Raw genomic sequence first — 27,021 nt, forward strand, 5'->3', positions numbered from 1 at the left:
TGAAATGAAAAAAACATATCGTGATATGAAAAAATCTCATATCGCCCAGCTCTAGTACTGATATTGTATGTTTTAGTAAACTGAAACTAACTATCATAAAATAATATTTAAAAACTGTCTACAAAAGTTGGACGTAACCACAGACACGTCACCCGCTTATTAGTGAAGTCCCATCTTGAGGCAAAGATGACACCGTCAAAGTGTTCAAGCATAAAAATCAACATATGAACATAGAAGTTTTCAGTCTTGGGTAATTAGCAAAGAAACATGATGTGAGAATATAATTAAATTCTTTATCAGAAGGAAAGTGTGATTTTTTTTGGACACTTGAACCTAATGTTAGCTGGTATAATGTTAGCTTATAACTAGCTACTGTTGCTGTAGCAACTCGCTAACATTTTTAAAGAACATACTCCTCACAGTAGCACATTTCTGACCGGTGAGCACTCATTTATTGTGTCACGGTGTTATGATACCTCTAAGATTAAGTTGTGATGAGTCTAGAAAAAGGAAATTCAGTGAAACGACTCTGACTCTAAAGGAAAGAAATTTAGCTGTGCGAGCATCTGGGGCTCAACCTTCTTCTCTGCACAGGCTTATAAGCACAATGGTGAACCTAATAATGGGAGAATGGCTCCCTCATGTCTGCTGTTCCGCTTTTATACTAAGAGACCTGGCCAAAATACTGTACCATGGTAATGCTCAGCACTTTCCCTGTCATATTTTATTAAAAATGACAGAAAAGGCTGCTTTCAGATTAAATTAACAACAACAACAACAACAACAACAACAACAACAACAACAACATGAGTAACTGAAAAAACAGACTATGAGGAGGCCAATACCCTAAATGCATTAGGTCAGGCTGATAAGTGGCAGACTACTCGCTGATAACCAAGACACTCGTCATCTATCTGCCCCGTACTCATGCACAGCCCTTCATCGTCACACATTCATTGGCACAAGCAGCTTTGCAAATGCACACACATTACATGAAATTAGCACTCATCCGTTGGCAAATGCATCAAAAATCTGTCTTTGGCGTTTAAAATCATCACTGAAATTCACTGTGTCACTGACTAGTGAATTTTAGTGATGGTAACATTTTATATAGGAGTTTATTTAAGTGTAACTCTAACATAGAAGAAAGCAAATTGTAATGTCCTTGTTTTCAGTAAAGCTTTATGTTTGTTTGAATTTAATTCCCAGCTTCTTGCAGTCTCTTGTTTTCCCACTTCTTCCATCTGGTTTTTCTTACCCTGTCAAATACAATAATGCCAATCCTTCACTGTAAGCTGTGACACTACCTTAGCGCACACTCTCTGCACCATTCAGAAAAGTCAGTCAATCATGAAAGACTGACAAAGACGGAGGTCACCATGGCAATGCTGCGTCATCTCGGTTCACATATTTCAAAGCAAAGCAACACAGCTCTGCTCCTACATACATTGAGCTCCACTTAAATATAGACCTATTTTCAGTCTAATGCATCATCTTAGGACTGGCTTGCTAAAGGTCAAACCTGGGAAAAATGTTTGATAACTTGCACATTTTCAGGCCCTATGACAGGCCAGACACGTAACCTTTGGCATTTACTGCCTGCCTGAAATGCTCAACGGGGACTGACAAAAGCCAGATGCAAACGCTCAAGTTTAAAATCACACATTTCCTGCTCTTTCATTCTTTATCTGATCACACCAGATATTACTGATGATTACAAAGTGGGTGGAAAAGGGGAAAAAGCGCTTCTTCAGGTATGAAGTTAACCAGATATCACAAACATCCGATCCTTCCCATTTCCTTATCCATCACCTCCAAAACTCAAGCCATGTTTACTGAGCTAACACTCTGATGGATACCAAAAGTTCATGTACACAAGCCTACATTTGCAAGGTTGGGTGGAGAGGGGTCTGTTTGAGTTTGTTCAGGTCAGGGGACAGATCGCACATCCAGGCCGCGGAACAGTGTTATACAGACTCAAACACGCAATCACATGAGCATTCAATTGAGCATACAGACACACGCTCTGTCGCCATAACCATATAGCTACAAAAAAGCCTACAGTCACCCATAACTTGAAATAACGCTAACGATTCAGATATTTAAAGCGCCATTATTAGTCACAAATCTATGTTTGCCTTCTAAGTGTAGCAATAAGAACCATGAAAGAGAAGCAGTGCTGTGAATTAGTGAAAGAACCCTTCATATAACAGTAAATAACAGAAGAGAGGAGGGCAGGACAGACTGAGGAGGCGGCATGCTTCGTCCAGCTGAGTGCTGCTTTTGGTAGTTGTTCAAAAAGATGGCTCATACAAACCTAGCACTGCCAGATTCTCGGCTTTATTGAGAGAAAGCTACATGCTGCAGTCACCACTAGCACCAGTGTCAGTTTTATGCACGGCCACACTGTGAGTTTTACACCCTCTCAAACCGTATCAGGTACAGTAATGACTGTTAAGAGGACTATTTGGAGAAACTAGTGCAGTGGAAGACCTAATTACTGCTGCATGTCTTCACTTCATTTGAGCCTTGTTTTTCTGTTGGGGAGGTTGTAGAGCTGTTTAAAATATACCAGTGTGAGAAGACTGACGCAAGGTCGGTCAGGTTTAAAACACGTGCTGCTGGGCCACACAAGCACTGCCATCACCTCTGACACTTCAGCACATTATACACTTGCCTAAGGTTGTTCTGATCCATTATCCATGTGAAAAAAGTGAATTTTAACTGCCAAAGCTCAAGCCACAGGGCAGTTTCTTATACAGACATGAATGCTAACAGGCAAGGACAAGCTCAGGCAGGAGGGGGAAGGAGACAAGCCGGGGACGCCAGGACAAGTTGCGCTTCTGGCACTGCATTCTGCATCCTGAATTTAATGGGAGCCATGTGCATACACGAGAGCGCATGGTGCAACATGACACGCTCCTTGATGAATGATGCCTTTGCTGTCTTGTGTTTTAAATAATCTCCTCGGCTGAATAGATGAGAGTTGGGAAGAGCATACTCAGGGTAAGACTCTGGGATCACTTCGAGCCAGACTCATGTCAATGAAGTAGTCTGATGCAGTCTAACAAATAGTAAGGTTCATGATCTCAGAGGAAGCCACAGAAAACAGTCCCTGAAACACATAACTGGCATGTGGGAGAAGTTTTGATTGGAGAAGAATGATGCTACACACCACACAGTAAAGCATCACTGACAAAAACAATGAAAGGAAGGATTTTTGACTGTGCCAGCAAGGAAGAGCAAAAAATATTTGCGACAGAAACAAACAGGCAGATGGAGAACAATAGAGCAATACACACACCTACACACACAAACCACAAAAAACACACAAACACATGCAGCAGGATTAACATGGAAACGCAGCCAAAAGGGAAAAAGTTTCTGGTCTATTTACCATATTCCCTCTGTGTTCTTCAATGAGCTGGTGGAGCGTGACCGTGGCTTAAGAATGATACTCATGGTCTCGCTCTTCTTTCCACATTCAAACACAAAACATATGCGCAGTCCACGTGCACATAGAACTAAACACACACCCGCCCTCTGGGCCACCTGGAGCCCACTGGCCAGCCTCCGCTGTGCTCCTAAAGTCCTCTCTGGTCTGAAGAGATCCAGAGAGAGCTCACTTCCCACAGTCCGGTAGAGTGGTTAGGTCTGCCGAGCTGTTCAACAGCAAAACCTCCGTCCCAGCACAATACCACGCTGCTGCTCCTCGTCAAGCTCAGATCATTTGAAAGTAGGCGGCTTGTTACCCTGCTCTTCCTCTCCCTCTCACTCAATTGCTCTTATCTTTCTTGCCAGATCAGCATGTGGTCTTCCACTTTCCTAATCCAGCCATGCACTTGCTCTGTTACTCTTTTTCACTCTTTCCCCCCTCCCCGACTGATTGAAATAAGATCTCCTGTTCCTCCCCCCCTCCCGCCCCTTACCTCTGTCTCCCTTGCTCTGTCTTTTATATGTGTCCCTGTCAAAGAGTTACATGACTCCCCACTCTGTCTTCTTCCCTGAGCAGCAGCTATGGGCTATGTCCTGGGTGGGAGGAGTTGTTTTGGTAGTAGTAATTCTTTAAAGGGCGGGGCTTGTATCCCCAGGCAATTCAAACAATAGTCTCAAGTGTCAATCACTCTGCTATCACAGTAACCTGAAACCAGCAGCTATGAATGCCACTGGTCAAGACAGTCTGATACAGAAAGGTACAACCACACTACACAGGTGTCTTCTGTGAAGACTCATCACTCAAATTGAGAGTAAACACTGAGGGAATAAACTGCTAAGATATGAATAGAATAGAATAATCCTTTAACTGTTCCACAAGGGGAAATTTGGGTATATATATATAAAAATGAACTTATTCACCTCTAAACTTCTAAAAATGGCAACAAGATAAAGTCTGACTGCCTTGTTGTATTCAGGAAAATACATTTCTTTCCACTATTATCTTAAATATTTTAACATTAAGTGATCTCATTTCAGCACTCACACTCAAGATACATATATAAGAAGCTCAACTGGCTCTACCAGGCCCAAACAGACAGCTGTCTGTCACACCAGTCATTCAGCATCTGCAGCATGTGATCCCAAAAGAAATATGGCACCTTCCAAGCAGACAACACAGGGAATATTCAGATGCAAGTATGGTGCATTTATTGAGAGTCTGATTAAAAAATATTTAATCACAGCTTGCTTATTTGCTTAAAAAATGCTTTAAATATGGGATCAAAGGAAAAAAACAACAATTGTGCCCTAAGAAATAAAAATCTCCAACCAAGTGCAAAAACAGGGAAAAAAACAATCCATATAACAATAAACATTATTTGAGCACTTTTATTTTGAAAGCGCCGAGAAGATTTTCTTTGTCACCCACAGTGCGAGTGACATCAGTTGAGTTATCCTCGTCTTTTGTGAAAAAGTGGAAATAGAGCAAGAGATAAAAAGCATCAGAAAAAGGATTTACATATACAATTCAATACAAGACAGAGTTTATATAAAAGGATCTGCTTCCAATGCACAGGAAGGAAGAACCATGAGGACCTGAGGAAAGTGAAAGTGTCACAGTATTGACATGGTCCACTAACCGTACATGTATACATGTAACAAATTAATCCCCACTAAAAACGTATATGTGCACAGTTACAAAGCACTAGCCTGCTTGTCTTAAATCTCATGCTGAGGCCCTGTGTTTAGGTTTACATACTATCCACTTAAGATTTCATGGGAGACCAAAAATGAACACTTTGAGAGCTTTCACCCTGATGGATATCTCAGTGCCTCTGCCTCTATAAGCAGTGCCTTAGATGGGTTGGTAGTTTTTTATACAGTTAAAAAATGCAGTCATGTGATTCAAAGTAATTGTAATAGGCACATCAGTGTAGCATGGCAGAATGATGTACTTTATAACATGGCCAAAGTGGTGAAACTAATCCTATTACCACGGTCTGCACATTCCATGTGGTCAGAGAAAGAACAACAAAAGACATTCCTCAGAAAACTGGCAGCTTCTCTTCTACGTTAAAACCGCACGAGTCCCAAATCCCTCTGAGCATAACCAATATACGGCTCCCCTCCCTACTGTATCTTGTGAATAAAAATGTAACCCACAAGCAAACGCATCTATTCACACAAACACACATTTACACATAGTGAGTATTTAGTCTATACTAAGCCGTTATCCCCGGGGCACAGAGGTGCAAGACACAAAGATCAAGAACAAAATTATCCTGCTTAAGAAGAGAGTTGGGTGTGATCGTTTGAGGAGGGGGTGGGTGGTTTACACATGTGTGAAGTGAGGGTCTTACTTGCTGTACTCTTGGGGGGATTTTTACATTTTATTTGCTATTAGCACTTGTTTTATGCCTTGTTATGTTTAGTTATATATTGTTTATAGTAAGCTATGTATAACACATGCATAACCAATTACTATAACATGTATACGTACATTTTCAGAATATACTGTATATACTTTAACTACTCTCTAATAAGCACATTAAATTACTGGCTTTAAAACAACTGCATAGCAGACTCTGCAATTCAGTGCAACTCAGAGAAACACTACTGCCACCTAGTGTTGAAATGTGTATATTCCTCTTATGAAACCAGTAACATGGATGAAGCAACCTCATTAATTGACAGCATTATTGATTTCTTCTTCTCTCGCCCTCTCTTTTTTTTTAAAGAGCCTCTCTCGTGGACGATGTTCAGTATATGGTGCCCGAGCCAACGCTGATATAAATAGCACTTAACTAAGGGAGTGAAGCACAGATGGCAGGTCACAGTATTGACAGGGCTCCATCCATATCTATATGTTTACAGTCGCCACCAGCCATTACTGTTGCTTCATATTTAAATGCTACAGAGGCACACACACACACACAGACACACACACACACACACACACACACAGACACGCACGCACAGGCTGATGAGCACACTTAGTTTCAGGGGTACATGTTTGTCAGAGAAATGCAGTTGGAAAATTGACCTAACAAGGTCTTAACAGTTCTGTGTGAGCCTTAATGGACAGAGTGCTCCGATGATTGGCTTACGCTCAGGTCTAGTTAGTGAAGGGACCTGTCCTGCAGAAGGACTTGAAGCTTTCCATAATGACTTGATTGGACCTGCATATTTTTCATTTACCTTGCTCGCAACCATGTTTTGTAAAAGAAGACATTTTTCCTCATGGAGATGCAATGACACTCAAAAATGCACACACACACTATTCAGTCCAGCACTAAAGGTTTAGCAGAGCCAAGACAAAAAAAGCAGAACTAAACTAAACAACACAAGCAGCCACCAAGCAACGACCATTTACACAACACTTGGGTGTGAACACTGCTCCAGGTCTGTGTTGTCCAGGTGAAACTATTTATCAGTTAATGCTCTGATAACAGTGAACACACAGACTTTGTGTACATTTATAGAAGTAGTACAAACACAAATTAAAACGCATGCATATAACATAGTCTCAATATACACACAAAGCAATAAAGAGAAATTACTCTGACGCATAACTACCCTTGAGATTCACTAAATTTCCCTTCTGAGTTCTCTTACCACTTATGTTCTTATTTACTCCATAATTTCGACACACAAGACAAAGAAAAAGTAAAAGAGAGAAAAAAAGCAGAATACATTGAATATCCAACAACTCGAAACATGCAGATGAAAAAAAATTAGGTCCCTTCTCTGGCATACCCTCTGCGACATAGTTTCAGTTTCTAAGATGAGCCATACCCTCTCCTGCCACGAGGTTTGATGTCGATGGGCTTGTTTGTAGCACAGGGTGACCCGGTGGAGCAGGCGTGCCGGTACCGGGCTATCTTTTCCAAAGACAGATAATTCACTGGCAAACTCATTTTGACGCGGTTCTTAACCAATGATGAACATGGACTCACGTCAAAGACAGATGTGGAGAGAGAAACAGGGAGAAGTGACAGAGCGGCACGCCTAATAGAGCTATCTCGAAAGGAAGGAGGGAGGAGTGTGTGAGGAGAGATAGGCAGGTGAAGAGGGGAGGAGAGGCGAGCAGAGGGCTCAGTATGGGTTTGACTAAAAAAGAGGAAAGCATGGAGAAATATGGAGACTGAGGAAGGGGAGATGCATGTGAGGAAGAGGGAGCTAATGAAGCTTTTCTTTCAGAAAATGAAACTGAGCAAAGCAATGCTTGAATTTGTTTCTTCCATGCTGATTTCTTCTGCATGCAAACTACTAGAAGATTTTAAAAAAATGTGCAAGAAACTGGGTGGGATGATTGCACGCTGGCTTGCATGCATTTAAACCAATCTATTTTGGAAATAGAGGAGCAATAAAATAACAAGCTTCTAAGGAGTGTTTTAATGTTAAATTCTCTCTCAGTTTTTTAAGAGTTCTTAAGCCACTTATTATGGGCCATCATGCAAATGATGAAATTAGCTTACACTGATGGTACAATGTGTAAAATAATACTTTCCAAGTACTCCAAGTAAACATTACACAAAACAGGAGGAAGGTTGTTTATAACGTTGCTATAATATACTTTAATATATGTTAAACCAGACAGTGTCTTTTAAATTCTTTTTTTTTGGGGGGGGGGGGGCAAAACTATGACTGTGCAATGCACATTTACACATAATATGACGACCTGAAAAATAACAGCAACAAAAGAAGTAAAGTACCTCATTCCATATAGGAGCGATGTTTCATCCTGGTAGTTCCTATATTTTACCTGTTGATGGCAGCAGAGCAGCACAAAACATGCCTTTCACTATATTACAAAATGTAAAATGAACAGTAGTAACTTAAGTTTGAGCCAGAACACTTGTAAACGAATTATGGAAAGACATGTTTATTATTTTTATTTTAATTTTATTTCAAATGAAGCCTATGGGTGGGTTTTGCAAGATAAGGTGTCATAATTAGAGTTGCGAGTGGAATGGGATCCACTAAGCAAGGAGATTTATGGCCTTTAAAAGACACAACTATCATTTATTATGTTATATCATTTTCAGATACTTCACTGCTATAAAGACAAAGAGCTCTAAATCAGCAGTCCCCAACCTTTTTTGCACCACGGACCGGTTTATGACCGACAATATTTTCACGGACCGGCCTTTAAGGTGTCGCGGATAAATACAACAAAATAAAACTAGTACCGGTACTGAAAAAAAGAAGATTTATTCATAACACACGTGAAAAGACCAAGGAAAACCGAGTTAACGATCAAAACGATAACAAAATAACGCTGAAAACCGATAAAAACCCTGAAAACCATACATTTCACACCTGAGCCTCAACTCTCGCGGCCCGGTACCAAACGACTCATGGACCGGTACCGGTCCGAGGCCCGGGGGTTGGGGACCGCTGCTCTAAATCACTGGAGTGTTTTGTTTCTTAGCTGCCAGCAGGGGGCAGTCTGCTCTGCAGGGAAAATATATGCACAGGTGGGTAAAGAAGGCAAACACAAAGCAGCCCAAACCCACAGAGCGGTAAACCTCTGTGGGGTTGAGGCTTCAGCTCTGCTCTGACAAAAGCAGCCAGCATGTGACAACGGCTCCTGGGTGGACAAGGAGGCTGTCAAAGTCACAGACGCAATGACAGACAAAACAGGCTCCTTCATTCGTACTGAGCCGGCACCATATGAGCACACCTACACAGACATGCACACACCTACACAACGCTGTCTGACTGCAAGTATTATAAATACACACGCCACAACATATACAGACATAAAACACACAGGTCATTACACCAACGTGATACAGACCTCTACATCTCTTGTGTATTCTCACAAACACAACCTGTAACACAAGCGTATGTTTGCTTAGCTGCCTAGTCAGCCACACACCATCAGTGCCAGCGACATGCTGTGACAGAGCGCCAGGTGACGGTTTGACTGTCGTCACTCAGTGTCCCTGAGGATCAGAGCTATAAAACTGGAACTACCGTATCTGAGCGCTACATGCAAGCTGCAACACCTTTTCAAACCAAAGGTGTGTGTTATACAAACTATTTTTAACAGTACACTGTAAATCATACTTAAAGGGATTTCATCACCATGACTGTGCTGTGACTAAACTCTGGAAAGAGGGTGGAAAAAAAAAATACTGCAGAGCCACAGAAGAAGAAAAGTGAAAAGAAAACAGTGGAGGGAAAAGCTGAATAGTGTAATCAATGACGAGGTCAGGTGACAGGGTTGCAGAGTAGTAGGTTAGGTTAGGTAGTCGTAGCAGGTTAGTACAAAGGTGAATACAGTACACGGCTAACAAACTGGCTGTGTGCCAGAGAGACAAGGAGGGCTTCGATTTACTGCGTCCTCTCATGACTGGCAGGGACAATGCACCCTGGGAGTGGGAGAGTGAAGGAGGCAGAGAGAAGACAGAAACAGAAGCATTAAGCAATCCGCAGGACATACTGTATGACATCAAGTCACTAAAAATATTATTCATTTCTTTCATTTCATGTCATAAATACCGCTGAAAAGGTGTATTCTCATGTTAAACAAGGCAAAAGTTTCAAATAATGTGGAAAAAAAACTCAAGGTTCTCAAAACTGAGTAGTACCATTATAAAAAATGTTCTCATTGCCTGGACTGATTTACACTTAATTGGCTGCTCTTTTAATATTCCGATGAGATCCAGAAAGCAAAAAAGCACTGACTAGTATGCAGCACCTTGCAGTTTTTGTAATATTTTGTTATCTTGTGCAACTACTATTTCTTCACAGCTCTGCCTTTTTAGTGAGTATCGCTAGAGTTTGGGCAACAGCAAAGATACTCTTCTCACTGCTCTGTGACTCATGGCTTCTTCAATGATTTAATGATTATAGGGCAGCAGATTAGTAAGATAATCTTATTAAAGCGCTCAGAAGACAATTATTAAGATGGGCTGTGAGGAATAGGCATAAGAAAGGGAAAGGGCTTTATTAGTTGGCCCACTGTTGCCAAGCTTTTTCTATATACGAGGACAGGGAATGAGAGGAGAAGCTAATGAAGAAAGCGTCTCCATTTGAGCTAACTGAACGGCAGTAGTGTGATATAAGAAGAAAAAGAGAGTCGTAACTATGAATTAATGCTACTGAAGCAGCTCAGGGCCATGGCAACTGCACCTACCGTTGCAAGAAGACTGAATATGATTAGAGTGATTGGATATTTGTTTTCAAGTAGATAAATCAGCAAAGGTAATGTGATTAAGAGACAACAACTGATTGGTAATTGAGCTTCAGGCGGTACTGTATTTGCAGCTCTCTGCCAGTCACGCCGCATTAAAGGCAGCTGTCATGTGTGTCAAGGAGCAATTCCTTCGCCTCAGCTCGACTCGCTCTTCCCGCCTGCCTTCACAGTCCCCCTGCTAGATTCATGTTTATAATGTGGTTGCCATGGTGACCTGGCAGAATTCAAAAGGGACAGGTAGGTCCTCGCAGCCAATCAGGTATCAGTTGCTAAGGACATGGTGGCAGACTGTGTAATGAGAAAAGGAGAATTGACAGGGTCAATGGTCCACTCAGGGAAAGGACATCTGTTGCCAAGAATTTCATTCTAAACAGCAGCCACCTAATGTGTGACAGCCGCCATGCATGAGTTACCTGTGATCTATTTATATGTCCAGCTGAGTCACAGGCTGGGGAGGATTTAACACTGGAATTCCCAGCTTCTACCGTTCTACCTTTAAAAGCCGGAGAGCAGTCAAGTCAAGAAGGCTTCTACCTGAGACCCCCGCGGAGTCATCATTTTGCGTTTCTACCTTTAAAAGCCGGAGAGCAGTCAAATGCTGGAAGTGGAAGCTAAATTGGCTAGTCATTCATATGTATATTGGGTCGTTACCTAGGAATTCTGGAGGGAGGGGATTGGGGGAGAAATCAACACACATGAGTCTAGGTCCTTTGTTGCTGACATTTATTGATAAAAACAGTAGTTTCATTTCATGTTATTTCCTTTTTCATTTCAAGCAAGGAAGTGGATGTAGTTAGTAAGTAAGATATTTCAGACATTATTCTGACACAGAGGAGGAGATACTGGAATTATAATTAGTATCTATGCATGCATTTGTGATTTTGTTTGACCTTCCCATTGCTCACAATTTGAATTTGTTCACACTGCAGATGAGTGTCTCAGTCCCCAAACAAGCTCTCTTTTTCGGTGGAGAAGCAGTCTCCTCATCCGCAGTGAGTGTGGAGAAATCAACACACATGAGTCTAGGTCCTTTGTTGCTGACATTTATTGATAAAAACAGTAGTTTCATTTCATGTTATTTCCTTTTTCATTTCAAGCAAGGAAGTGGATGTAGTTAGTAAGTAAGATATTTCAGACATTATTCTGACACAGAGGAGGAGATACTGGAATTATAATTAGTATCTATGCATGCATTTGTGATTTTGTTTGACCTTCCCATTGCTCACAATTTGAATTTGTTCACACTGCAGATGAGTGTCTCAGTCCCCAAACAAGCTCTCTTTTTCGGTGGAGAAGCAGTCTCCTCATCCGCAGTGAGTGTGGAGAAATCAACACACATGAGTCTAGGTCCTTTGTTGCTGACATTTATTGATAAAAACAGTAGTTTCATTTCATGTTATTTCCTTTTTCATTTCAAGCAAGGAAGTGGATGTAGTTAGTAAGTAAGATATTTCAGACATTATTCTGACACAGAGGAGGAGATACTGGAATTATAATTAGTATCTATGCATGCATTTGTGATTTTGTTTGACCTTCCCATTGCTTACAGTACAAAAAACCAACCATTTGTACACATATGTACTAATAATAATAAAAAGTGAGTGCAACACTGCAACCCATCACCCCGTCGTTCAGTGGTCGTTGATCAGTGGTCCATTGTGGCACCATTCAGAGCACTGGTACAATAGTACCAGCAAGATATGGGAAGACATTGCAAATGTACTTGGATTTTAGGTTGCAAGCCACCCAAAACTTGATCCCAAACTTGTCAGGTTTACTTGCAATATACTGCAGGAAACCCGTCACCCCGTCGTTCTGTGGTCCATTGTGGCACCACTGATCAACGACCACTGAACGACGGGGTGACGGGTTGCATTGTTATGTGGTCACACCCCCGTCGTTGATCAGTGGTCCATTGTGGCACCATTCAGAGCACTGGTACAATAGTACCAGCAAGATATGGGAAGACATTGCAAATGTACTTGGATTTTAGGTTGCAAGCCACCCAAAACTTGATCCCAAACTTGTCAGGTTTACTTGCAATATACTGCAGGAAACCCGTCACCCCGTCGTTCTGTGGTCCATTGTGGCACCACTGATCAACGACCACTGAACGACGGGGGTGTGACCCCGCTGATCAGTGTGACCTGACCCCACTGATCAATTGTGATCAAGGGTATATATATGATACAATCTCACTGCACTTAGCCTAACCCTTCATTGCCCTGAAGAATCCTGTGGTGTACGGACCTCCTCTCCAAGGAAAGAAAATGCAGAGAAGACTCACCACCCAGCAGGCGTTGGAAATGATCCTGGCGGAAGTCGACCCTTGTGACTCGGATGGAGAAGACCTAGAAGTTCAGCCGGATTCGGACTCAGAGCTGTCTGATCAGTCTTCCGGTTAGTTTCATTTCATGTTATTTCCTTTTTCATTTCAAGCAAGGAAGTGGATGTAGTTAGTAAGTAAGATATTTCAGACATTATTCTGACACAGAGGAGGAGATACTGGAATTATAATTAGTATCTATGCATGCATTTGTGATTTTGTTTGACCTTCCCATTGCTCACAATTTGAATTTGTTCACACTGCAGATGAGGAGACTGCTTCTCCACCGAAAAAGAGAGCTTGTTTGGGGACTGAGACAGCGAAAGATGGCACAGTGTGGCGTGAAGAACATGTGGGGACCCGTCTCCCTTTCACCCCTATAGAACCGTACGCTGCAGATGGAGAGCCAACGGCTAAGGCCAGGAGAAGTATCTTGAGTCGCCTTCAGAGCTTCCTGTGTTTCATCACTCTTGACATGCTTCGTAGCATTCAAGAATGGACTATTCAACATGCACAGCAAACGGAGCATGTTTGTTGGTTCATGGACCTCCCTGAACTAATGGCATTTATTGCTATTGTCATCTTGCGGGGGGTTTACAGGGTTCCATCTGTAAATGACTGCTGGTCAGCAAACCTGGGAAACCCACAGATAATTGGAACTATGGCACGAAACCGCTTCCAAGACATCATGCAACACCTACGCTTTGATGACAAGTCCACCCGCTGTGATCGAGCAAAGACTGATAAGTTCGCAGCAATTTCCAGTGTGTGGGGATCATTTGTCACCAACTGCATCACGTGCTACAACCCTGGTCTACATATCACCATCAATGAACAGCTTTTCCCATCAAAAACTCGGTGCAGTTTCCTGCAGTATATTGCCAGTAAACCGGACAAGTTTGGGATCAAGTTTTGGGTGGCTTGCGACCTAAAATCCAAGTACATTTGCAATGTCTTCCCATATCTTGGCAAGGACCCCAATCGTCCCACTGGGGAGAGACTTTCCGAAAATGTAGTTATGAGGCTGATGGAACCATTCCTGGACAAGGGCAGAAATGTTACCACTGACAATTTTTTCACATCGCTTTCACTTGCGCAAAAACTTCTTAGACGGAAAACCACCATCCTCGGCACAGTCAACAAGATTCGCAGGGAAATTCCTCAATCCACTAGACAGACAGATCGCAATGAATTCACCACTCAGGTATGTTGCAGGTCTTTTGTGGTTCTATGTTTATGTGTTTCATTGTGTGTAAAAGGGCTATGGAATTAACAATTTATCTTATTTCTTAGGTGTTTTCAACCTCTGCTGCCACGCTGACGGCGTATGCGGCCAAACGGAAGAAGACAGTATATATTCTTAGCAGCATGCACAGCGTGGTTCAGACCGAAAACACTACCAAAAGGAAGCCAAACACTGTCACCCTTTACAACAAGACAAAGTGTGGCGTGGATGTGATGGACCAGATGGTTCGGGAGTACACTGTCCGCAAAGGAACACGGCGCTGGCCAGTTGCCGTGTTTTATAACATGATTGACATGGCAGCACTGAATGCACATGTGCTGTATCAAGAATGCACCGGGACGAAGGAAAGACGGGTGGACTTCCTGGTAGCCCTTGCAACCGAATTGGCTCACTCTCATGTAGCTGCGAAGAAGGAAAGAAAAGAACAGTTGCTTCGGACACAACCCTCCACACCGAGCCCTGGAAAAAGGGCCACGTGTCAGGTCAAACACAGATGCAAAAAAAATCAGGCCACTGTGCGATGTGTTCACTGCTACAGGTACACATGTGGTAAATGCAGGCGACAGATACCGTGGCAGTGCCAGGATTGTGAGTGATTGCTGAAAATGTTGTAATGTACTCACTCAATTTTTGTTATTATTTGTAAACATGTGTACAAACGGTTGGTTTTTTTTCTATTTTCATCAATAAATGTCAGCAACAAAGGACCTACATGTGTGTTGAGTTCTCCCTAAGATGGCATACTGAAACACTCCAAGTGTTTGCAAGTAAACCTGACAAGTTTGGGATCAAGTTTTGGGTGGCTTGCAACCTAAAATCCAAGTACATTTGCAATGTCTTCCCATATCTTGCTGGTACTATTGTACCAGTGCTCTGAATGGTGCCACAATGGACCACTGATCAACGACCACTGAACGACGGGGTGACGGGTTGCAGTGTTGCACTCACTTTTTATTATTATTAGTACATATGTGTACAAATGGTTGGTTTTTTGTACTGTAAGCAATGGGAAGGTCAAACAAAATCACAAATGCATGCATAGATACTAATTATAATTCCAGTATCTCCTCCTCTGTGTCAGAATAATGTCTGAAATATCTTACTTACTAACTACATCCACTTCCTTGCTTGAAATGAAAAAGGAAATAACATGAAATGAAACTACTGTTTTTATCAATAAATGTCAGCAACAAAGGACCTAGACTCATGTGTGTTGATTTCTCCACACTCACTGCGGATGAGGAGACTGCTTCTCCACCGAAAAAGAGAGCTTGTTTGGGGACTGAGACACTCATCTGCAGTGTGAACAAATTCAAATTGTGAGCAATGGGAAGGTCAAACAAAATCACAAATGCATGCATAGATACTAATTATAATTCCAGTATCTCCTCCTCTGTGTCAGAATAATGTCTGAAATATCTTACTTACTAACTACATCCACTTCCTTGCTTGAAATGAAAAAGGAAATAACATGAAATGAAACTACTGTTTTTATCAATAAATGTCAGCAACAAAGGACCTAGACTCATGTGTGTTGATTTCTCCCCCAATCCCCTCCCTCCAGAATTCCTAGGTAACGACCCAATATACATATGAATGACTAGCCAATTTAGCTTCCACTTCCAGCATTTGACTGCTCTCCGGCTTTTAAAGGTAGAAACGCAAAATGATGACTCCGCGGGGGTCTAAGGTACTACCCCGAAATGACTGCTCTCCGGGGGTGTAAGTGTTAAGCTTTCTCACCTATTGTTTAGGTCAGAAACTCACCAGAGTACAGAGGAGAATAGAAAGCACATGCAGCGCAGACCGGAGGGAGAAATAAAAGGCTGGAGAAGCGTGACTGCTTAAGATAAGACCAACAAAAGCTCTTAGTTATGCTGTGCAATATGCTCTCTGTAAGTGCAGATGCATTCTGCTGCATGCAGTACTGAGAGCGCAAGTGGCGAGAGAGAGATGTCGTGATGTGTTAAAGCTGAAGCGAAGCCGGACATTATGAATGTGAGAACCGTGTATTGACACCAGCATGAAGGATTTTGTCTCAGAGGCATAAAAGCACTTGTGTCAGCACAGCTCTCAGAGTCACATCAGAAAGTTGGCGAACAGGATCATAAATGGCTTCAAGTAACCACTAACACTCCTTCCTCCTGAATCTGCCAATTTCATTTCTTTGTTCACGGTTTAGTTTATAAAATAGCAAAATTTTAAATGCTTTACATGGTCAACATCGTCATGATGGAGGGTGATATCAGAAGGTCTTTTCTTATGCTTTCATGTAGACTGACTAATTGTGTCTCAGCGTCCAAACTATATCTGAAACAGACACGTTTATACATTTAACACCTGCAAGTACAACAAATACTACTCTTCCTTCAGGCAGGGGTGGGTGGTATACAGGTTTTGACACCACCATCGCAACATTACCATCATATCGTGTTTCGCAATGTTGCAGTTTTGAAAGACATGTTTTGACTTTTGCAAATACACAAAGGACAACGTGCAATGAACAATGTCTAATGCACACGATAATAATTTGGAAGCTGATCTTATGGGTAACGTATATTGTCCCTAAAGGTTAGGGTAGTAACACTTGGATGAACTGCCACTTGCTTTAAGATGGTAGTTCTAAATGAAGTGTCAGTTTACCTGTAGTCTCCATTTAAGACAAAGGATCTTCTTGTTAGGTGTAATGAAACAAAGAAGTGTCTAATCTAAATATAAAGGGGTTTAAAGTAGGACTGGCTGATATTGTGCGTGTATTACAGTTTAAGAAAAATGGGGCAGTCTAATATGTTCAGGACACAGGTTACTCATTGCTGTGGGTTAGTTACATGTTCCACCTCTGTAAAATAAAACGTGTGGATGATATCTACCTTTTATTTCTTCTTTCACAGGCAGAACTTTTAATTTTCTTTTTATATGTGCTCCCACACATTGCAGATTAAGGAAGGATCAAGATTGAAAGAAATACCTCTCTCTATATATTTCACATAGAAGCATTTATCGCATATATTTATAATACATTGTCTCCATTAAAAAGTTCCACAAACATTTTGGGGTTAGGCTTGCAGGCATGGAGCTGTTGTTGATATATCATCAGGGGTTTTAATATTCCATTGTTAGAAACAGCTGTGGTGCACAGACTTAGTCACTAGTCTGTTGGCTGCAACCCCAACAAAGACAACTGTTTACAATTAAGGCTGATGCTATTTAGCGGTTTTATAATCTGGAAAAAAAAAACAGTTTAAGTAGCCTTTGCTTGTACAGTCCAAATGTGATCACAGCACTAACTATTAATCTCAAAAGTGGTTTTTCTCAGTGACGCTTGCTGCCGCGCGTTAGAACAATAGAACAAAGCGCTGACATGAAATTTGTTTTGGGTATGACTTCCATGAGCCTTTGTGTGCTTTGGGCAGTATGCCAGTGTGTACTGACAATACATATTGAGTAATAATATTATGATATGGGTCTTGAAGTGCTTTTCATTGTCACGGCTGTTGACCAGCTATGTTGTTAATTCAAAACCACTCAGTAGAGACTCAGCTATGGACATCACAGATACTGTTTTGGCTGGCAAGCTGAGGCAGGTTTTTTTTGAAGGACACATTAATGGGAAGATGAATAGATGGAGAATAATGCAAATTCCCATGTCCTGCACAGCTTGCTCAATAAGCTCCTACATATCATACACACACACAGAGGGTCACAACTCCAGCTCTAGCGCACCTCAAGCACATGGTGAGGCTAATAGGCTTAACTTGGCAGCAGTCCCGGTGATGTCAGAATAATCCCTCATTAAAACCCTGATGACATCACCACGCTGTTGAGAGTAAGTAAGAGCCGAGGCCACATATTTACGTATGTAAGGGATACCCTGCCAGTATACGCCAAGGATGCCCTCCGTAAGAGATTATCCAGGTTAAGCTGTTCCTCAAAACATACCCAGGGAACACTAGCGTCAGAGCGGCTAGCTTAATTATAGTCTCTCCTCATATGCAGTTTATTAGGTACGCCTTCCCTTTCACGCAAACAGCTCTAATCTCCAGAAATGGTTGATGGGATCTTGTTAACCTTACATGAAGGGTTAATGAACTGCAGACCACGACTGTGTTTGCAGTTCAAATAGCGAACAATAAGGACTACCACTTCAAATTCAGCAAGACAAAAGGAACTAAGCCTTGTCTTGAAAAGCTTCTGTGAGTTATGCTGCAGCTTAAAATTAGCAAAGTAAATACTTTAACTAAACCATGCTTTGAAGACAACCCAGTATGCAGGCTTGGATCAGCAAGATGTGTAAAGTCGACTGATTTCTTCATTTTTTCTTTCATTTAAGGACAGGCTCAAAATGGGACAACTCAACAGTGTGTTGCCAGGCCCAAAGACTTGGATATTAAGGTCTAAATTTAGAGACAGCGGCATGGATCTATCCAGGTGTTGTCCACTGTGCAGGATTGCAAGCCTCACTCAGCTCACTGAAGTTTAACTGGCAGTTTGCATGGCAGAAAATGGCTTATGTGATAATGCAGTTAAAGCAAATGAAACCTGAAATACTGAAACAGCTATTCATGCACTTTTAGTACACACAACAGTAATGCTGCTGGACAGTTTCTGATTTAGGCTGTTGCAAATCTCCTAAATAACAACAACTAAATTAACAGGGAGGAAACAGTCACCACAAATGGGAGCATGAACTAATTTAACAGCTTTATTAGTTCAACTATTCCTAATTCTAAGACTAGCAGAATGGATGGATAAATAACTGAAAAATATTCAATTATTTTAAACAAGTTTTTAACAAAAACCCAAATTTGCTTCAGTTCAAAGCTTAAAACTTCCAAAGCCTACACTTAAAAAAACAGGCTCTTCTCTTGAACATGTTCCTGCCTTTACTTTGTCCCTCTCACAGTAAAGACTGCTGAGCTGCACTGTCAAAAATTACAAGTCTGTAGTGGTACTAATGCAAATGCATAATGCTTACATAGGCTTCTTTAATGGCTTAGTAAATACTGTCAGGGCACAGAGAAACTAGGCTGATTTTTACTTATTTAGAGAAGACACAAAGGCAGAAAGTCTCTAACAAACAGCTTCAGCGCTTGCCCTGTGTACCAAGTTAAATAGAGAATATGTGCAGGTAGTGTTGTAACAAATTCGCTCAGTGTCCACGTTCATTCCTTTCCTGCTGCGAGAGTGTTAATCTCCACCCCGCGAGTGAGAGTCTGTCTTACCGGATGGATGAGAAGTGTAACAGTTTGGATTGTGCAAGTGGGAGTTCCCTCAAAGGAAGCACTCAACAAATACATTCATAAAATGCCAGTGCTTATGAGAATACCGAGAAAGGCGCATTATGTAGACTGTTTAGTCTGTTTAGTTTACTGGTTATAAAAAGAGAATGGATGTGCAGCACCTGTAAAGGATCTCTAACTCAATGCACCAATAAAACTGAAACCGAAAATCTGTAACAAGTCATTGCAGTAACATTTTGACTGTCCAGGTTAGTGGTTTTATGTGGACCTGAATGTTACTTGTTGCTCAGCTTTATAATATAGCAAAATATAGTAATATAGAAAAAAACAAACAAGCAACAACCCAGAAATACATCTCAACAACTAACTTCACCTTCCTTTGTCTTGGGATTGGAATTAGTTGAAATAACAAAACTGCTTGTGTCTGTAATATTTCCAAATCCAGTCAGGTATGTGTGCATGCAAGAATGTGTGTGTGTGAGTGTGAGGGGACTCCCTCTCAGCCTAAATCCTCCTAATCTGTTTCTATGCCTCCTCATAAATGCTGCCGTCATCATGGCAATCCTAATCCCCATCATCGTCACGAGCAATTCCCCCCCAGAGACAAACTCCGTCATCAACATGTTTTCCTGCTATTATGAGGTAACTCCCAGTACGTGTGTGATGTGTCCGTCTCCTATGTCTACGATACGCATCGCAAGGGAGGTGTCTCAATTAGACCCGGCTGATGGGGTGACTAAGAACTGAAAATTAGCATAATTTTTATGGATTACTAAACACCTGTTTGGCAATGAAAACCTACAAGGGCTTAATCATTAAATAACAAAAACAAGCAGCCAAGAAATGGAAGCCATATGACCCTTGACCCCAACACACCTTCTATTCTCCACATCTTTTTCTTTCATTACAAGTGTTTGTTTTTAGCTGCGCTGACAGTTTATAACGAGCTGCCGCAGAGGGCGGCTTTGTTCATCCAGGAAAGGGCCTGGGCCCGATAACATCTGCTGGCAAAAGAGAGGTTTTGTTTAGGTCAAACAGTGACGTACAAAGCTATAATGATATTTCCTAATTTCTTTGTTTTTTGCCATCAGCACTTTTGAATCAACAATGACATTTGAATGTCAAGAAAACAAAATGATCATGGAACAGCGAGCGGTGAAGGACCTTTGTCAATAGGCTGTGTAGCATGAAGGACAACGGAAGTAAGAAAATGCTAATTATAGTTGCCTTGAGCCCAAATCTTAACATTCCATCTTTTGTACAGTCAACGATCGATCGATAGATAGATAGATAGATAGATAGATAGATCAATAGATAGATAGATAGATAGATAGATCGATCGATAGATCGATAGATAGATAGATAGATAGATAGATAGATAGATAGATAGATAGATAGATAGATAGATAGATAGATAGATAGATAATCTCCCTGTCCCTTGATCTGTGTCTATTAATCAAAATCATATCTGTGTATATTTCCAGTTGAGAGCTGTATTTAAAGTTCAAAACTGAAAATACCAACACACTAAATACTGTGAGTGCATTTTTTTAGTTTTATCACCCACCAGAATATTAATGCAAAGATACAAATGGCATATGATTATTCAATCATTTTTTAAATGCTGAAAGCAGTCCATCATTAACTCAGCAAACAAACAAAGGTTGATTCATTTTATTTGTCTGGCCTGGATAAAATTGATAATTGATTAAATAATTTTAATACTGCCAATGCAGCTAAAATGTGTTAGCCCATTGTTGTCTGCCAAAGTGAAGGCGTGCTTTTGGCTGTGCGATGCTGTAATGAACAACAACAAGAGCGCCTTTGGACGCTAGTTGTCATGGACTGCATCTCTTTGGGTATATTTCATGTAACACATGAGGAGTTGCTGTATTACACACAGGAGAAAGGGATCAACCGTGAATAAGAGGCAGCATAACACAATGAGAAATCCAGGAGCAGCAATGTGTGAAAGATACATTGGATGATGAAGCAAGTGGAAGGCTGGGGAAAAAGAAAATCTCAAGACTGCCAGTACTGACTGAGTCACTGTGTGTGCTCTGACAGACACGCACCAACAGCAAGATGTCCTGGGAAAATAGCTGTGAAATAATGATCATTTAGCAATTCAAAAAAAGGGGCTAAATGAAATTTCTCCAACAGAGAGATGGAAACACTGCTGTTGAGTCTTTAAGTCCGCAGCAGCGTGTGCCAAACAGAGAACCTCAAAAATATAAGTAAAAACATGTCAGCCAGGCTTCAAGGAAGTTTATATTCAAGCTGGGATGGCAAAGCTCCAACTAAATTCTTACTAAAGAAATGCTTGCACAATGTATGACTTTTATATGAGCAGAGACTACATACAATAATAATTCAGCCCTTTTGTCGTAGGTGTTTGCCACCCAATCTGCTTTTGCACTGTAGATTAATTAAATAGTCATAGATCTTTTGGCCTGACTGGGCTGTCAGATATGCAGCTGCTGGCTTCTCTGTATGGCTGAGAGTGCAGACAAGTTATAACAGGTCATCACGTTGACTTGATGCGTTTGAAATTGGTTATTTTATTATTTGCTCTGAGGCAGACGTGGCTCAGGTTGTGGAGCAGCTTGTCCACTAATCGCAAGGTTGGCTCCCCCTTACCCATCCACATGCATCCAAGTGTCCTTAAGGCAAGGCACAGAGGCCCCAGTTGATCCTAATGGCAGGCAAGAACCTTACATGGCAGCTCTGTAGGCGCTGGTACATGAGTGTGTCTGTGCATGAACGGCAACCGTGCTGCAAAGCACCCTGCAGACCAGCTAAGCTTAAAATTTACAATCGATTTAAGATACATTTGTGTATGCAAACCATAGCAGCCAATATCATTAAAATATAACCAGCAGTGCAGCGAAGAACCTGGTAGATTTCTGCTTCAAGAGACACCATTCAACAATATCCTGTTACACTGCTGGGTCACAGCTTTCTTGGCACAAACTATAGCTAGTATTTTTCTTTTCATGATGCTCTGATTTGCACTGTAAAATGCAAAATAATCTGAGCTGCATACAAGCCAGGAGCAGTTATCAATCATTTCATTCACCATACACCGATCCAAAGCAGGTAGAAAGAATGCGGCGTGAGAAAATGTGTGAAGAAGAAACCGTGTTAAACTGTGTGGCCTTTATAGGGGGGAGTGAATTGGGAGAGCTTTTAATAAGGCTGAATATATCAGCATCACACTGCACAGTAGGCTGGCAAAGATTGATGCTGTAGGTGAGCAGTAACGCTGTATTTCTCTCTCTCTTCCACACACACATACATACATATACTCCTGTTCTCCGGGACGCCAGTGACTGATGACTTTGTCTCCCCAAAAGTGACAGCAGGTCTCTGCAGCCTCCAAAAAGCCCATTTTAAAATCTCTGCCTCAGTCCCAGCAAAGTAACTCAGAGTGATAGAAAGCAATCTAAAGTTTGGCTGGGATTGGCCCAGAATCAATGACAATGTGCAGTGGGAGAAGGCCTCAAAGAAATGAGATAACAATGTCTTGTGTCTTGTTATCTTACTGACAAAATGCGGTACATCTGAGGTAGCCACCCTCGGGGCCAACGACAGTTAAGGACAGGAGGGAGAAATGGAAGGGAATGAGACCTGATGTACTCCAACTGCTTGCATTTTTTTTTTAAATACCCCTCAAAAATGTACTATTTGACAGTACAGTAATAACTGACAGTGACAGTACACACCACCAATGTAAAGCAGAGGGAGGAACAGAGAAAAGCGATGCGGCAATTCATTTCCAGCCCATGTTCTAAATATAGACTCTTCTATTCTCTCTCCCCAGCCTGTAAGGCGCTGGATTCACTTAATTGGATTACTACACACACTTTTCATTTCCTTTCTGGTGAGTGTTTAATGAAGTTTAGACAATCATACATCTCAGTTTATTCATTGTGGGCCTGTGGGCAACACCCAGCACAGTCAAACATTGCAGGACGGAGCAGTTACTGCACAGCTCTCGAGAGCCTGGGTATTTTAACTTCAGGTATACAGAGGCTGGAAGCACGGTGATCGATACAGATGCAAAAAGTAAAAATAACCTGACAATAATGCAGTGAGGAGGCAGAAAGAGGGAGAGAGAAAGAGAGGGTGCATAATGTTCTTCCATGGCTTGTGCAGTGAGTCGCATCTGCTCAAATGTGTTATTTTAGCTTTTAAAGGTTCAACGAATCCAGTTACGTATTCGCGTGTGGGTGAGTGCATATATGAATTCATATTTTAGACAGGAATGGATTTATCTTTTTAATCTTTATCAGCCTTCTTCTCTCAGTGCTTCTTGACTCGTATGCCACAGGTTTAACACGCAGAGAAGGGGATGTGTCCATTATCACGGTGGAATGAATAGCTCCTCCTGAAAGCTCCTCTTCACTCACACACCAACATATCAGTCAGTGCTGTAGAGAAAGGGGGGGGGGGGGGGGGGGGGGGGGAATCCTGCCTGAGGTATAAACCGAGTCTGACAAGCACATCGCCCATTTTCAGATACAAGTCTCTGACAACTGTGACAGGCGTGAATTGTCCAACACTGTCACGATATTTGCTACATCCATCCAATTCAGCACCGCAGTGCATTCCAGCAGACTGTGAACCGCATTAGTGAGATTTTGCTCCAGTAAATCAAAGAATCTCATCCATGGAAGATTATACAAATACCTGTAATAGCTTTGATTATTTATGATTGTTTATCATTTGTGGCTTGTGAATTTCAGGTGAAGCAACAAGAGAGTAAACTAGGTGCAAATGAAAATGCAAAAACCTAAGACAGGCTTGGATGGTAACGTACAGTGACTTACCACTTACAGGCTAACTCACTTAATCTTTACACAATAGGCCCCTATAGCCCCAGGCTATGTTTACACAACCTGACATTGCATGCATGATAATCACTTCAGTGTATGTGGAAAGAAGAAGAAGGAACCAGGATGTTTTGCTGTGTATCTGTTTACAGTATGTGCATGTACAGTGTTACCAAGGAGGTACTGCTTTTGTAATCTGCTACCTGACTGGAAGGTAAACCCTGTGTGTGCATCCAAGTGTGTGTTTGTATACGTATGTCTCACTAGCTGGGTGGACACGCTTGCGTGTATCGCATCCATCTGCTTCATCACATTTATTCTTCTGTGCTCTTTCCACGTCTACAGAATTTTCACTGTCTCTGCTGGAAATGTCACTAAATGGTCCCGTGTTTGCAATATTCAGGCGAACAATACACTCAGTTCATGGCGGGGTTTTAGATTCGACATCTATTTCATGCATTTATCATGCACATGCTGTGCAAAATAAGCAGATATGTCAGCCGAATTATCCCTCTGCTTTTACATGCATCATGCACCAGTTTACACCGGGATAATCCTAAAATACTGTGCGCCATACCAAAAACATGGTGAAGCTAGAAGATCAATAAATAAATAAATAACACATCAGTCCTTTTCTGAGTGCACTGACATTAAATCTATTTTGCATGATTAGCATGAGAAAGTCAAACCACTGGAAATAAGAATGCTGCTCATATCCCAACAGCCCACTCTAATGACATCACTGACTGCTGTGTCCCTCCCAGTTTGAACATAGCTGGGAGGCAACTATTCCCATAAGATAGCCATCCTAAGTATGACTAATCAAAACAACAGCAATAAAAACCTAACAGCACGGCCCTTTTATCAAAATATTTTTCCAGCACTCAAAAAGGGGTCTAAGTGTTAGAGCACCCACTGTGAGCGTGTGTGTGTGTGCGTGCACTATTCCTGACTCGCTCTCACATTTATGGATCAACTGAAGCATTTAGTGTGGGAGAAAATGACAGGAAATGTCTGGCCCATTAAACAATAAATTTCCCCAAACACATCTGAGCCAAGCTCGGGACAAAAATGCCACAAGGCTGGGCTAGGCTAGACCTAAGGGAACTCTAACCATGCTATAAAATCAACAAACGTGCACAAACTGTGCGTGTGCTAATACACAACTTCACGTGTTTTAAATTAACTTCTGGGGAAAAAAACAGAACAAAACAGTAAACCCACTTGAAGATAAAACCAGAAACAAACAGTTTCAGCTGCATGTTTAAAACCGTCACCACTACAAATACTCACCATATCCAGGAGTGCCTTCTAAAAGGAAAATGACCGAGGTGCATCATGGACCTGTCAGTGGGAGCACCTGGGCATTGTCCAGGCTTCATACCAAAGCTGTGTCAGCGCTGGTCCCGCTTCCTGTTAACCTTTCACCCCTTAGGCACCCCTTTTTTAAAAAAATCTATTTAGCTATATATCCACAAACACTGCCCCACAGTGTACGTGGGCCGCGGCACATAATGTAGTGTCCCATGGTAAAGTTCACTGTTGTAATGCGTACATTCAGACCAGTTCTCAAGTAAAGAATGAGCTCTTTCTGAGTTTCCAGCTTCACTTGTTAGGTCCTAGGGCATCATTACCAAAAGCGCCAGCTTGTATCTAACAAGGCAGTCTCACAAATCAAACTATATAGCACCATAAAATCCATTGAGATCCTTAAGGAAGATAAAAATCCTGCTAAATGTGACAGCTTAAAAGAAAAGAAACGTAAACTGGAAGAAACTGAAAAGCAGACTTAAGCCCAGTGTGAACTCAGTTTTTAAGTGAGAGTTTCAGCAGAGCGAGCACACAGGCGGCCACCCAGCAGGACCAGCTAAGCTCTCCGGCCGCTGCTCTTTTTTCCGTGGGATTCTTCCGGCAAAGGTTTGGAAATTACTGTCCCACAGCCACATGGTGAACCGGTTCAGGGACTCATTCCTCCGGAAAGCATTCCTTTTCCTGACAGCCAAACGACGCCGGTTGGGGAGGCAGCGGTAGTCACACCAGCATGACAGAGCATGTTACACACAGAGTCACTCACACATTCACATTTGCTTTCATCCTCTCGGCTTTGCCCCCTTTGTCTCTATTATTTTGCGTCTCCCTCTCTGTTCTGCCCTTTCACAACCTCCCAGGGAGCGAAGCGAGGAAATAGAGAGGGAGAGAGAAGAAAAAAACAAAACAAAACAGAGAAGCGTCTCTTCAGTATCTCGCCGTCTCCCTCTGTCTCGCTGCTGATCGTCTCTGCCCTCCTTCTTCCCGCCTCCCTCCTCCCTCCAGTCAGTGGGATGTCCTGACCCTGTGTAATAGGTGTGCCTGCCCTATCCAGTCAGCTAAACCTATGGATCCTCTTAACACTTCATTCAAGAGAGGAACAAGACAGCACATGTGCAACTTACACACACACGTACACATACACAGAAAACCTCACTGCATAATCAAAATGTTGACAGAAGTAATCCCTTTCATTTCCTCCCCTTAAATCAGCTGCTTTACGTTTCATAGTAATGTGTGTTTGTCTCCGTTGGAGCCCTCCTTCGTCATAACAACGCAAGCACTGCTGCTGCCCTGTCAGTTTGTTTTTGACTTTTGCCACTCTAAGCACACCCTCTGTCTGTTTCTGGCGTCTGCGTGCATGCCGGTGAACCATGAAATTTCAAACCACATAAAGAAAAACCATTGTTTTGTTTTGCTTTTTC

At 41.8% G+C, this 27,021-nt stretch overlaps 1 protein-coding gene across 6 annotated transcripts in view; it reads right to left on the bottom strand.

Annotated features, from left to right (window-relative positions):
* pde4d (phosphodiesterase 4D, cAMP-specific) overlaps nucleotides 1-27,021 on the bottom strand; it is a 221,777-nt gene that overhangs the window by 32,012 nt on the left and 162,744 nt on the right. The window contains exon 1 of one of the 6 annotated variants that reach the window (XM_086314651.1): nucleotides 25,583-26,561. The exons of 3 other annotated variants lie outside the window; for them this stretch is intronic. In XM_086314651.1, the coding sequence (XP_086170777.1) occupies nucleotides 25,583-25,671 (89 nt within the window). In that variant the 5' untranslated portion in view covers nucleotides 25,672-26,561. Of the gene's footprint in view, nucleotides 1-3,397; nucleotides 3,865-3,929; nucleotides 4,009-25,582; nucleotides 26,562-27,021 lie in introns of those variants that run through there. 2 more of the 6 variants (XM_086314654.1, XM_086314652.1) reach the window with 2 other exon arrangements.

Source organism: Aulonocara sp. 'chitande type north' Nkhata Bay, linkage group LG12 (genome assembly GCF_057382095.1).
Source record: "Aulonocara sp. 'chitande type north' Nkhata Bay isolate Kocher_YH1m ecotype deep benthic linkage group LG12, A_spYH_male_GT1.1, whole genome shotgun sequence".
Lineage (NCBI taxonomy): Eukaryota > Metazoa > Chordata > Actinopteri > Cichliformes > Cichlidae > Aulonocara > Aulonocara sp. 'chitande type north' Nkhata Bay.